The 13,305-nt window shown below is 37.3% G+C and overlaps 1 protein-coding gene across 1 annotated transcript in view; it reads right to left on the reverse strand.

The window, feature by feature from the left end:
- BRWD1 (bromodomain and WD repeat domain containing 1) overlaps positions 1–13,305 on the reverse strand; it is a gene marked incomplete at its 5' end in the record, with an annotated part of 91,899 nt that overhangs the window by 38,133 nt on the left and 40,461 nt on the right. The window contains 8 exons of the mRNA XM_005859729.2: positions 1,242–1,324; positions 1,880–2,004; positions 3,581–3,688; positions 3,788–3,913; positions 5,644–5,833; positions 8,271–8,362; positions 8,837–8,968; positions 11,443–11,536. Coding sequence (XP_005859791.2) covers positions 1,242–1,324; positions 1,880–2,004; positions 3,581–3,688; positions 3,788–3,913; positions 5,644–5,833; positions 8,271–8,362; positions 8,837–8,968; positions 11,443–11,536 — 950 coding nt within the window. The remainder of the gene's footprint in view (positions 1–1,241; positions 1,325–1,879; positions 2,005–3,580; positions 3,689–3,787; positions 3,914–5,643; positions 5,834–8,270; positions 8,363–8,836; positions 8,969–11,442; positions 11,537–13,305) is intronic.

The following is a 13,305-nucleotide window of genomic DNA, read 5'->3' on the forward strand; positions in this document are numbered from 1 at the left end:
AAAACCCACTAAATTATAAGAGGCAATTAGGAATCCATCTATACAGTTTAGCTGTAGAAAATGAAGTTTAAAAATATTTTTGAAAAGACATGTTGGCAGAACAAAATAAGAGCTTCTGACTTACACGTGATGGGGGTTGAAAAAACATTAACAGATAAGATACTTTAAGCTCTTTAGGACTTGGCTGTATGACTTAACACCCACATATTCTAGCTGTCTCTTGTCTATGTATGGCTAGATGTTTTTCTTCAAAAAAATTTCCTTTACCTCTAGTTCCAAAATAATCTTGATTCCTTGTTTGACATTACTGGTAAAAATAGTTTACTAAGAACAGCAACACTCTGACAATCTTTTGTTTCAGTACAGGTGACTTAAAATTTATCTGCAAAGTGTCTGTTTATAGTTTCTGAGGTCTTAACATCCTTTATGAATGTGTACACCAAAAGACACAGCCTGGGTAAAAAATATTTCTAGTAAGAGACCAAAACTAACAATAGCAGAAAAAGTTATTCTAAGTGATTGTCAATATGAGCTTCCCAAGATAACAGTGCATAATTAAAAGTAATACTGTCTGTACACCTGTAAAACAGGCACTACAGGTGCTAAGGCCTAATTACCAACATCAATTATGTCCTGAAGAGATTAATGATCTACACAAATTAAGGACCTAAGCAAGTAAGCCCATCAGCCCACCTTCAATGGCCACCATAAAAACCACATTTAAGTTAGAGCCCATGCCGAGGTGATTTTATTTTTTCTGTCCACCCATATACCTCATGATTATAAAGCATTAAGTGTAACATAAGCTTTTTAATTTTTAAAAATGGTTTCCTCAAGTCAGCCTATTTAAGTCTGACTTGACATGACATCTAAGGTAGAATATTGTGTGCCAGACATTACCTGTGTAAAGTCTGCATTATTTTTCAACTTTCTTATTATTTTATGTATGATAATTTTGTGAATTAACCAGAGCCATGTTAAATATAATTAGAAATAATGCAGTATGGGGAAGTCTGAAAGGAAATAAAAGGTCTACTCTAGTCTACTCAATGAGAAATATCCCTTCAAAACATCACATGTCATAAGAAATGTTGTTTGGCTAAAAAGTCCACTAAGTAGTAGTAAGCACCAAGCCTCTAAGCAAAATAAACTTATAAGTCACTTATGTTTCTTTGCAGAATTTATAAGTTTGCATCCACCCATTAAAGGATATATATGAATTCAGTTAAGGATAGACTTACAAGACTGCCAATTCCTCTGTCTTGCTTCATCATAAAATTGACGCAACACAAGAAAGTCAATAACATCTGGCATATCATGATATCTAAACAAAAATAAGATTATTAAACTCCTTGGGTAGCAGGTTGTAGTTTAGAGCAACACTGTCCAAAATAAATACAATGGGAACCGCATATGTAATTTTTAAACTTTGACTAGCCTTATTAAAAAATAAAAAGAAACCAGTGAACTTAAATTTTAATAGTGTATTATATTTAACCAAGTATATCCTAATATTGTTTCACCATGCAGTCAATACAAAATAATGGTATTTTACATTCTTTTTCTTCACACGAAGTTTTCAAAATTCAATGTGTATACTTATGTCACACTCTATTCTGATCAGCCACATTTCCAGTGCTGAATGGCCACATGTAGCTAATGGCTACCATTCACAAGTTTATAAAATTATTTTTATTTCTAGTGGGTTCCCATCTATCGGAACTTAAACCCACATCTTAGGCTGTCCACAGTGCTCTACTATTTACACTGCAGCTAAATGGAAAGAGCATGCTAACCAGCAAGAGAAAAAAATCTAAATTTGTTTTTTTATTTTAGAGAAAATCTAAACTTAAATAATTCCATAAAAAATAACACGTACCTAATAGAGAAAGATTTGTCCATAAGTTTTCCGTTTGCAGGATCTATAAATGCTAGTTTGAGGCAACAGAGTGTAGGGGGTCCAACCTCATATCGTATTCCAACTATTTTGACCAATTCTTGATCCTTCAACAGATTTAAAAACAATAAATAAATATCAATTCCTCAAGACTCTAATTCTCCACATATTGCAAAATTTAATCAACTCACAATTTAGGCTTCCAACTCACAATTTAGCAGACCAGTTTAAGTGACTATTAATTACAATTATTTTTGCTAAAATTAATCTTCGCATCTTTTTGAAGATAAACATTTAATACGGTTACTAATGTAAGGAGTATATTCACTTTAGAAAATACAATAATCCCCTGTGATCCCACTTCTAGGAATATATCCCAAGAAAACAGAAACACCAATCAGAAAGGATATATGCACCCCTATGTTCATAGCAGCACAATTCACCAGAGCTAAGATCTGGAAACGGCCTAAGTGCCCATCAGTAGATGAATGGATTAGAAAACTGTGGTACATCTACACGATGGAATACTATGCTGCTGTAAAAAAAAGAAGGAATTCTTGCCATTTGCAACAGCATGGATGGAACTGGAGAGCATTATGCTAAGTGAAATAAGCCAGTCAATGAAGGAAAAATACCACATGATCTCACTCATTTATGGGTAATAAAGACCATTATAAACTTATGAACAAAAATAGATACAGAGGCAGAGCAGCCTCAAACAGACTGTCAAACTACAGCGGGAAGGCCGGGGAGGGTTGGGGGGCAGGTGAGGAGGGTAAGAGATCAACTGAAGGACTTGTATGCATGCATATAAGCATAACCAATGGACATAAGACACTGGGGGGTAGGGGAGGCCAGGGGATTGTCAAGGGCGGGAAAAAAAGGAGACATATGTAATACTCTTTGTAATACTTTAAGCAATAAAACAATTAAAAAATAAAGAAAATACAATAATCCCCCCCCCCTCATTCTTGGTTTCCTTTCTGCTGTTTTAGTTATCTGTGGTCAACCATGGTCCAAATGGAAAATTCCAGAAATAAACAGTTTGTAAGTTTTACATTGTGGGCCATTCTGAGTAGCATGATGAAATTTTGTGCTGCCCCACTGGGGACTAGAGTCATCCCTTTGTCTAGCGTATCCACTTTGTATAAACTACCCATATGGTAGTCACTTAGAGGCCATCTCAACTATGAGAATGACAACTGTTTCGGTACAGGGAAGCTTAAGTTTTTCTAAATTATGCACAAAGTTAAGCCTTTTTCCCATTTGTATTTCTTCTTTTGAAACTTGCACTGCTTGAAGGCAGCCAATCAATGATTCCCTCTCGTCATTGATGTTTCTATCTCTCCCTCTCCCTTCCTCTCTGAAATTAATTAAAAAAATATTAAAAAAGAAATTTGCACTGCTTTTTAAAATCTGTCCTGGGTATGCACATTTTAAGATTACTGATATATATTGTAAAACTGCCTTTCTTATAATTTTACATGTCAATCAACAATATATGAAGACTGCCCACTGATAAACCTAAGTCTTCCTACTAGATCTTAAGGCTTATATGTAACAGCAGAAATGTTTTCAAGTAGGAAATAAATGGAAAGAAAATAATGAAATATGCCTCCAGGTTTTGTAATGGGCTACGTAATATAATTATAAATGTGCTAAATGCTAACACTATTATCTTACCCTAAGATCCATTTTTCTCCATGGCTCCTTGTTCGGGTTCAGTTCATAAATGTCATTTCTTCTGACAGCCTCAATATAAGCTTCATGACCCTGTCGAAAATATATAACCTACAAAAAGGATACATTGAAAAGTAACAAATAAAAACTTAAGAGTAACATTAATGTTTTATGTTCCATATCCATATTTTTAACTTTTATTACTCTCACCTCGTCGCCCATTTGTGGAACAAATGGAGATTTTCGAAGTGTGGTGTCAGTTATCCAAACTGGAGGATGAAATTCATATAAATCTTCCGTATTTGCGAGCTCTGCCGGAGACATTCTCTGCAAATTCTGCCAAGGGGAAGAAAACAGAGCTTGGTAAAAGAAAAAGGAGCAGCATGCACTCTTCGATTGAAAAATAAATGTCACCATTCAGAATGACTACTTACTTCATGTCACCTAATAATTAGTTTTTAAACATCATGCATATTGGTTCCTGAACACACACAGGAACATAGCACTAGTTTGCATTCTAGATCTACCTGGCACTTTCCTAGAATCTCTTCATTTTAACGTTCTTCATAACATTGTATATCCCAGTGGTCAGCAAACTGCGGCTCGAGAGCCACATGCGGCTCTTTGGCCCCTTGAGTGTGGCCACTAAGTTTCAATCGCACTGTACGTGCGCGCCCGCACGTGGTATTTTGTGGAAGAGCCACACTCAAGGGGCCGCAGTTTGCTGACCACTAGTATATCCTATGCAAGGGGGCTAATTTCCAACCTAAATCCTCTTCACTACAAAGCCTGCTCTGCCTGAGACACCAGTATGAATTTCACCGCAGACTAATCACCAAAGGCAATCGCCTGTGGTTTTAAGACTGGCAATTTTATTTTATCTTTTTATTTTTTTAGAAATAAATGATAAAGATTTATTCAAGGGTCTTAGGGTTATGAAAACACAACTAGGCAATACCCAGAGTGTTCCGAAGAAGAAGGAAAAGCTAAGAGTTCTTACAGTAAACGTACATCATTGAGAAGAATCAGTTCTGCATTCTTAGCCCTAGGATTGGTCTAAGATGGTTATTAGTCAGATGTCAGGTGGGCTGGAAAATGGATGTCAGTGGGTTCCAGGTAAGGACTGGCAATTTTAAAATATGACCACAAATTCTTTGATCCTCGTACTCTCCAAAGTATCCTCCGTTTGAGTATGAGCTCACCTTGCTTCTAACAAACAAAATAAAGCCGAGTGACAATGTTTGACTTTAAGACTAGTAATAAAAGGCATCCGGGCGTAACCTTTGCTTACGCTTCTGCATCACTGAAGACACTCAAGCAGCCCTATGGAGAGGCTCGTACGGTGGGAACTGAAGTTTCCAGCCAACTGCCCCATGAACGAGCTTCAAAGATGATCATCTAGTCCCAATCAAGCCTTCAGACAAGGCAACCTCAACCAACATGATGAGGCAACCTCATGAGTCCAAACCCCCTACCTAATCAGCTCCCAAATTCCTGACCCATCAAAACATGATATAATACATGTTTCCTATTTTATGCAGCTAAGTTTCAGGATGACATGTTATAGGGCAACAGATAACCAGTACAAAGACATGGCATCTTTAAATATTGAGAGCTACCTGCACAATAAGAGCACATGCACTGTACATATAAGATCAAGGGATATTATAATTAGGAAACAACTATGAAGATAGAGCATAGCAATCACAGGCAACACAAGAGAAAATGCCTTAAAATACCTTGAAGTATATTTCCAGTATTGAAATTAATAGGAAAAAAAGTGTTAGTTTTGGATCCTGAGAGAAACAGAACTCTCCCTTTAAGTTTCAGATTTAGAAAGGCTTAAGTCCCAAGTCCAACCCAGAGCAGATTAGAAAGGGAAGTTTTAATAATAAAATAGCTTTTCCAAAAATAAGTTTGCATTTTACATTTACTTTCAGATGACATAACACTGTCAATAAAAATAAAGGCTTCAATTTTAAAAAGATTTCTAATTTTAAATGTGGACAGAAACACCTCTATAAACTGTACATAAGATGTTATTTCTAAAGACATATTTTTCTTACCTCTTTTTTAGGCTTATTTTCTTTCTTTCGCTTTCGTCTCCTTTTTGGAGGAGATACATTCTCAGTAGACACTTCATCCTCTGAACTACTACAAAACCGAGTAATACGCCGACGAGATGAAGTTCGTAAAGGGGGCTGCAAATTGATGCCTGCATCAGCTGTCCAATCAGAATATCGAGATGAAGAGTCACTAGAAAAGGAACACATTTTAAGTTCTTTGGAACCAGAATATAGGCCCCCATAGCAAATTATTAATATAACCTTAGAAGGAGAGAGGAGGAAGAGGAAAAGACAGACCCCAGGAAGCTTCAACTTGAACAACCCGTCCTCTCCATCAATGAATACGGAAATGACCAAAGATCATGAGAGAGAGAGAAACCTTCACCGACTCGGGGAATTAGAAAAGAATGTAAGCCTGAGGAAATTTTTTAAAGTATAATATAGATGAGACCTCATGGAAGACAACATCTAGAGCAAACTAACAATTCCCCTTCTAAAAAATATAGTTATGAAAACAGTAGAGGTCACACAGAACCATAGGTAGCACGCCCCGCCCAAGTTAGAGCAGACTCTAAAATAGACTAGAAATTTTCATTAGAATGACAAACCATTCGTGAATACACTGAGAAGCCCAAGGAAAGCACAGCCATGCTTCTTGCCAAGAGAGGGACTTTCTTAGATATGACACAAGATCCAAGAGAGATACCAGTCCTAGCCCATCCAGAAGCAAAAGCAGAGTCAAGTCCTAGCCGGTTTGGCTCAGTGGACAGAGTGTCAGCCTGTGGACTGAAGAGTCACGGGTTCGATTCTGGTCAAGGGCACATGCCTGGGTTGCCGGGCTTGATCCCTCATAGGGGGTGTGCAGGAGGCAGCCGATCAATGATTTTCTCTCATCATTGATGTTTCTACCTCTCTCTCCCTCTCCCTTCCTCTCTGAAATCAATAAAGATATATTTAATAATAAGAAAAAAAAAGCAAAGTCAAATGGGCCCTTCACGGTGGCTCAGTGGTTAGTGTGTCAGCCCTAGCACCCAAGGGTTTCAGGTACGATTCCCAGTCAAGGTCATGCATCTGGATTGCAGGTTCTTTCCCCAGCCCCAGTGTCAGGGCACATGCAAAAGACAACCAATTGATGTTTCTTTCTCTCTCTCTCCTCCCGCCCCACTTTCCACTGTATCTAAAAGCAATGGAAAAATATCCTTACAAAAAAGAGTCAAACAGGAAACTAGACAGAATACTAACCGACAGCCTACCACAAGCTTAAGCAAACACATAAAGGCCTCTACTGGAACCATCATTGGCCAACTACTTACCTCTCAGGCTCAATAATGCACACTCACACAAACACACAAAATCTAAAAGCTTTTTATTATAAAAAGAGCTGTTCAAAAAAATTTAAGAGCATTTGCATGATAAAATTCAAGAAAAGCTGAAGTAAAAGACAATAAATATAGAAAGAGAAAGGAAAATGGTGGTTGCCAGGGGCTGGGGGTAAAACAGAGAATTGTTGTTTAACAGATACACGTTTTACAAGATGAAAGAGTTCTGGAGATTGGTTGCACAACACTGTGAATGTACTTAACCCTATTGAACTGTACAGTTAAAAATGGTAAATTTTATGTTAGGTAAATTTTGCCAGAAATTTTAAAAAATTGTTTTTAAGAGTAGACAAGTGTTCTAAAAATCACTCCAGCTTTTCTTAATCATCTATAATAATAAAAGCATAATATGCTAATTAGACGAGACAGCCGAACAGCAGAACTGTCAGAAGACCTTCTGAACGAACGATGCCACGAAGCCAGGGCTGCAAGGGGACAGCCCCTTGCACAAATTTTGTGCATCGTCCCTCTAGTAATGAAATAAAAGAAGACAAGAAAGGAAGCAGGCAGTATAGTATGGTGTTCTGGACCAGCATACTATAAGTAGAAACAAAAATAAGATTTGAATCATATTTAGAAGGAAATTTTCTGGACTTGTGATGGATACATTTTGAAGAGAGAATTATGTCCAGGTTATGGCTTAAAGCATCTGTCAAGACAAAGGTGACATTTACCAAGATGAGGAACAGATGTTAACATCTGAAATCTGGATAACAAAACTAAACAAAACATAATGAATTTAATAATGGGGTTGTTTTTTGCTATTTAATCCTCCCCTGAGGACATGTTTCTATAGATTTGAGAGAGAGAGATGGGTGGGGGGGAGAAACATCAATGAGAAAGAGAAACTGATCTCTTGCCTCCCACACACATCCCAACCAGGGATTGAACCTGCAACCTAGGTATGTGCTCTGACCAAGAATCAAACTGCAACCTTTTTTGGTTTGGTTGGGACAATACTCCAACCAACTGAACTACCCAGCCAGGGCTGTACTAATGCAGCCCAAGACTAACTAGATGTTTTCAGTAAACGTGTTTTACACTCCTAGCTCAAATATTTATAGTCAAATAAAAATGCCCAAAGTATTTTCCACAGCAACAGCTGTTAATCCAGTTTTCTTCTCCTTTTACATGTATTAAGAACTCAATGTTAACTGTTCCATAGTTGCAAGCTCTTCCATCTTGAATGCCATTCAAATACAGTTCTATGACTAAAACGCTTTAAAGATCAAAAACAAAATCAGATACCTTGAACTTTCACTATCACTTTCACTTCTTCTATCACTTTTCCATTCTTCTTCTTCGGAAGAACAAGAAGCTTCACTTTGATCACAGGAAGTCTGATTCATGGGGGGAAATAAAATAAAAACCTTGATCTCTGAGTGAAGTTAATGAAAAGTTGTGTAAATATTCTCAGTGTTTTGGACTTAAACCACTGTAATAGGTATGAACTGGTATCTCATCAGTTTCACTTCCAATTCCTTAATGCCATATTTGCCATCTGAATACTTTTTTTGATGGGCTGTTAGATCTTATGCCAAGTTTTAAATTGAGTTTCCTTATTGATGAGTTTTAACTCGTGGTATATTTTGAATGCAAGTCTTTTATCAGGTATGAGTTTTACAGATATTTTCTCCAATTTTGTGGTTTGTCTTTTCATTCTCTGTGCATCATTTTTGTTAAAACTCAAAATGTGAAATTTCATTTTAACCTCTACAGAATACTGTATTTTCACATATTTCAGGGTACAGTCAAAGTGAGACATTGGACATTTATTTAAGATTATTTTATATATTTTAAAGTTACAAACTCACATGTCTTATAGAGCTTGAAGACTCATTTCCAGAAGACAACTCAATCTGTCCAACATTTCTTCTGCCATAATTTGGATATTTACGTCTACATGTCCTCTGCCTAAACGGTGACATCAAAACTACCGAATCTGACTGAAACATAAAAGAAACATAGAGATGAAAATCAATATCTGAATAAATACAATTTCAACAAAATAGGCATTCTATCAAATTCCCAAAAGTATTTCAGGCCAATAATAATAGTTGAAATATAAAAGAAAATATTCCTGAAAATATATATATATATGTATATATATATTCCTTAATTATTTTTATTTTGGCCATCTGCTATTAAATCAACCTTGGTATTTTTACTTTTAAGATACTTGGAAGGAAAAAAAAAGATACTTGGAAGACATGGCTAAATTAGGCACATTAGATCAGCCTTTTCCAAATAAAACTATAAGTCAATTGACCATGAATGAAATAACCCAAAAAGTTTATCACTTTAAAAATATGTATTTTATAAGTGAGAAGATTTAAACCCTGGACATAACTAGGGTTAATATTTGAGGATTATTTCAGATAATCCTTTGTATGCACATAGTGACACATTTCTTAAATTTTTGGATGATTTGTTGTCAGCACTTTTCAATTCTGCTTGAATTTTTAAAATATATTTTTATCAAAACAAAAATATCTTCAAAAATCAGCCAAATAATGGCCCTGGCCAGTTTGCTCCACTGGTAAGGGTGTGGTCCCTATAGGCCAAGGTCCAATCCCCAGTCAGGGTATGTACAAGAGGCAACCAATGAAGACATAAGTGGAACAACAAGTAGATGTCTCTCTCTCATCAATAAACAAAAAAAGATTTTAAATAGGCCAAATAAAACAGATTGTATTTTTTTAATATTTTTTAATCCTCACTTAAGGGCATGCTTAGAGGGAGGAAGGGCAGGAGGGAGAAAGACATCAATGTGAGAGAGAAACAAGAATCAGTTCCCTTTGGGTACATGCTCAGCCAAGAATGGAAGAAACCCGCAACCCAGGTATGTGCCCAACTGGAATAGAATTGACCACCTTTCGGTACACAGGACCAGCTCAATCAGGGCTACATTGTATTTTAAGGGGATGGGGTGAGGGTAGGGGAGAGGGTGGGGAAGTGGAGGTGATGCTGGTGGGCAAGGGAGAGGGGCAAGCTATATTCCTCAAACACCAAAGTCATATGTGAAATCACATAATAAAAGCATATATTCCTTGAATTAATATACAAATAAATTTGCATATAGTTCCTTCTGTTTGATAATCAATAGTGTGTATTATCACTTCAACATATCATTGGCTGATTTTAAAATGAATTACATTTTCCTTAATTTGTCAGTACTATTTTTTGTTAAAGCAAAAACTCGTATTGAGTTTCATAACTGATAATGTCAAACACTGTTGGGTCAAATCTACCACTCAGAAAAACAAGTAATCTGTAAAAAAAAAAAAAAAAAAAAAATTTTAAATCAGTTTGAGCTCTGGCTGGTGTGGCTCAATGGGTTGGGGGTCATCTGGCTCCAAATGGCTAATGGTTCAATTCCTTGGCAGGGCACATACCCGGGTTGCAGGCTCGATCCTGGTAGGGGGCGTGCATGAGGCAGGCAATCAATGTTCTGCTCTCACATTGATGTTTCTCTCCCTCTCCTTACCTCTCTTAAAAAATTTAATAAAATCATTTTTTTAAATCAGCTGAAGGGCATTATATACCTAACAAGGCTATGAAGAACTAGACAGTAAGCCCATCCTTATGATCAATTCTGGGAAAATCCTACAAACACACAATCATTTTCACCAGTTTTGTAGCACTAATCTTACATTTTGTGTATCTTCCATGAACTCAATGTTAATGCTATTCATATAATGTCCAAGAAACTCCAAATAAAGAAATTAAATACTAAGGCAGTTGTTCTCAAACTTCTGGCCCTTTAAATACAGTTCCTCATGTTGTGACCCAACCATAAAATTATTTTTGTTGCTACTTCATAACTATTATGTTGCTACTGTTATGAATCGTAATGTAAATATCTGATATGCAGGATGGTCTTAGGCGACCCCTGTGAAAGGGTCGTTCGACCGCCAAAGGGGTCGTGACCTACAGGTTGAGAACCGCTGTACTAAGAAATAAGATTTTCTTGAGTTTGGAGGGTCACAAACCATTGTAACATCTAAAATTTTTATAAATGCATGATTTGGGTAAACTTCAGAAATAGTTTTAGAAGTAAGACGGTTGGTTCTCTGTGGAAGAAAAGAGAGTGTAGTGATTGGGGATGGACACAAAACGTTTTTGATGGGTTGGTAATGTTCTAGTTCTTGGTCTGAGTGGTCATTAGACAATAATCTTCTAGAATCTGTTAACAGTATTAGGCATTAGGCTACTTTCCTCAAATTTTTACACTATTCCTCTTTCCTAACAGCTGTACAGCCTTATGTCTACTATTTTAAATCCCAAATAGAAGGCTTTAAGCAAAATATATTATTCTATTTCAGGTGAAAATTACTAATATTCTCAGTGATGAAAAGAAAACAAATTTTAGTTCAATTTCTAATTTGCTTATTCCTAAGAAAAATAGAATTTAGGTTACCTTTTGTGAGAACTGAAGAGTCTTCTTTTTTCTTCCAATTACATAAAGATTTCTTTCCTCTTCACCTTTCTCTATTCTAAAGTCTTCCAACTTCCTACAAATTTAATTATCCAGTTATATTAGTTAGTGAACTGATGAATAAGTAGAGGATATTAACAGGAAAAAATCATCATCATGATTCTAGAAATCATAAGCTTACATACTTTTTAAGTTGACACAAGAAATTATCTAAGGTTATAGCAAAACTTAAGTCAAGCTATAATTTATGTTAGAAATTTAATGTGAGTATAAATAAAATCTCAGCAGCAGCTAGGAAGTCCTAACTTTCATATTTTACAAAGAAATGGTCATTTGTTTGTATTCTGATTGGCCCTATTAGGACCAATTCAAACAGGATCTCTCAAATTAGTAACTCAAAGTGTCCCTATAATTTTCCAAGATTAAAATTCCTTTCTCTAAAGAAAAAATAAGAGCAGAATCCTCCTTCAAACCATTTAAAATGTTTTTTAATTTGTAGAAAAACAGAATAGAATGTTACTACTTCTAATCACCTATTTTTTACTTACATGATACAAAAGAAGCATTATAATGTTACTGTGACCAACTTCCAAGCAAGGGGCCTTTACCGTGAGGATGGTACTGACCATTGTTTTCCTTCTCCACAGTTAAAGAGAATGAATGACTGTCCTCTTTCTCCAAGTTGAACATTACTGAAAACACACGACTTTGTTTTTGTTTACTTTAAAACCCCACCAGAAAAGATTCAAAACTGACATCTTGGCCATGCTCCAAGACATAATTGGGCACTCAAATGAGTGTAAGCACAAATTCGGTGAGGACAAAAACACATTTCTAAGAAAATTACTTTCTCAAGGTTCAACTGTAGCCCATGCTCAAAGTACAGTGGAACTTTATTTTATCCACAGGGGAATTCTACATTAGACTCAACCCTTTATAAGTTAATTTCACCACTTTTATGTGTATTTAAGGAATTATATGAGGTTTTTCACTTGCAGCCAAATTAAATTCCTATCCCATATGTTTTTACAAAACACTGCATACATTTCATTCTCAAACAATAATAAAACAAAGGCACACTCTAGGCTTCAAAAGTATTATGTTTGTGTGCATTCCATGCCTCATCAATCACTAATATCACTCAGCTGACATAAGTGATATTATAAAAGGTTTTAGAATGAATAGAATTTCTACTATTATTGGATAAAGACAAACAAATGCCTGAAATCTAGCCCCAAACAAATTCCTCTGCTTGGAAGCAACACTGTGTGCTCATCTTTCTGCATGGCAGGGTTGTTTCCCTTCTCACATTTTTATCTATTACTAGCGGCCCGGTGCACGAAATTCATGCGGGGGGCAGGGGGTGTCCCTCAGCCCGGCCTGCACCCTCTCCAATCTGGGATCCCTCTCACAATCTGGGACTGCTGGCTCCTAATCGCTCACCTGCCTGCCTGCCTGATTACCCCTAACCACTCTGCATGCTGGCCTGCTTGCCCCCAACTGCCCCCCCACGCCGGCCTGCTCTCCCCCAACTGCCTCCCTGCCACCAGCCTGATCACCCCCAACTGCCCCCCCTGCCGGCCACAATCTGGGACTGGCTCCTAATCGCTCACCTGCCTGCCTGCCTGATTACCCCTAACCACTCTGCATGCTGGCCTGCTTGCCCCCAACTGCTGCCCCACGCCGGCCTGCTCTCCCCCAACTGCCTCCCTGCCACCAGCCTGATCACCCCCAACTGCCCCCCCTGCCGGCCTGCTCATCCCCAATTGCCCCCCACCAGCCTGGTCGCCCCTCACTGCCCCCCCTGCCCGCCTGGTTGCCCCCCATTGCCCCCCCCCCCCCCGC

This window comes from Myotis brandtii, unplaced genomic scaffold (assembly GCF_000412655.1).
Source record: "Myotis brandtii unplaced genomic scaffold, ASM41265v1 scaffold1297, whole genome shotgun sequence".
Lineage (NCBI taxonomy): Eukaryota > Metazoa > Chordata > Mammalia > Chiroptera > Vespertilionidae > Myotis > Myotis brandtii.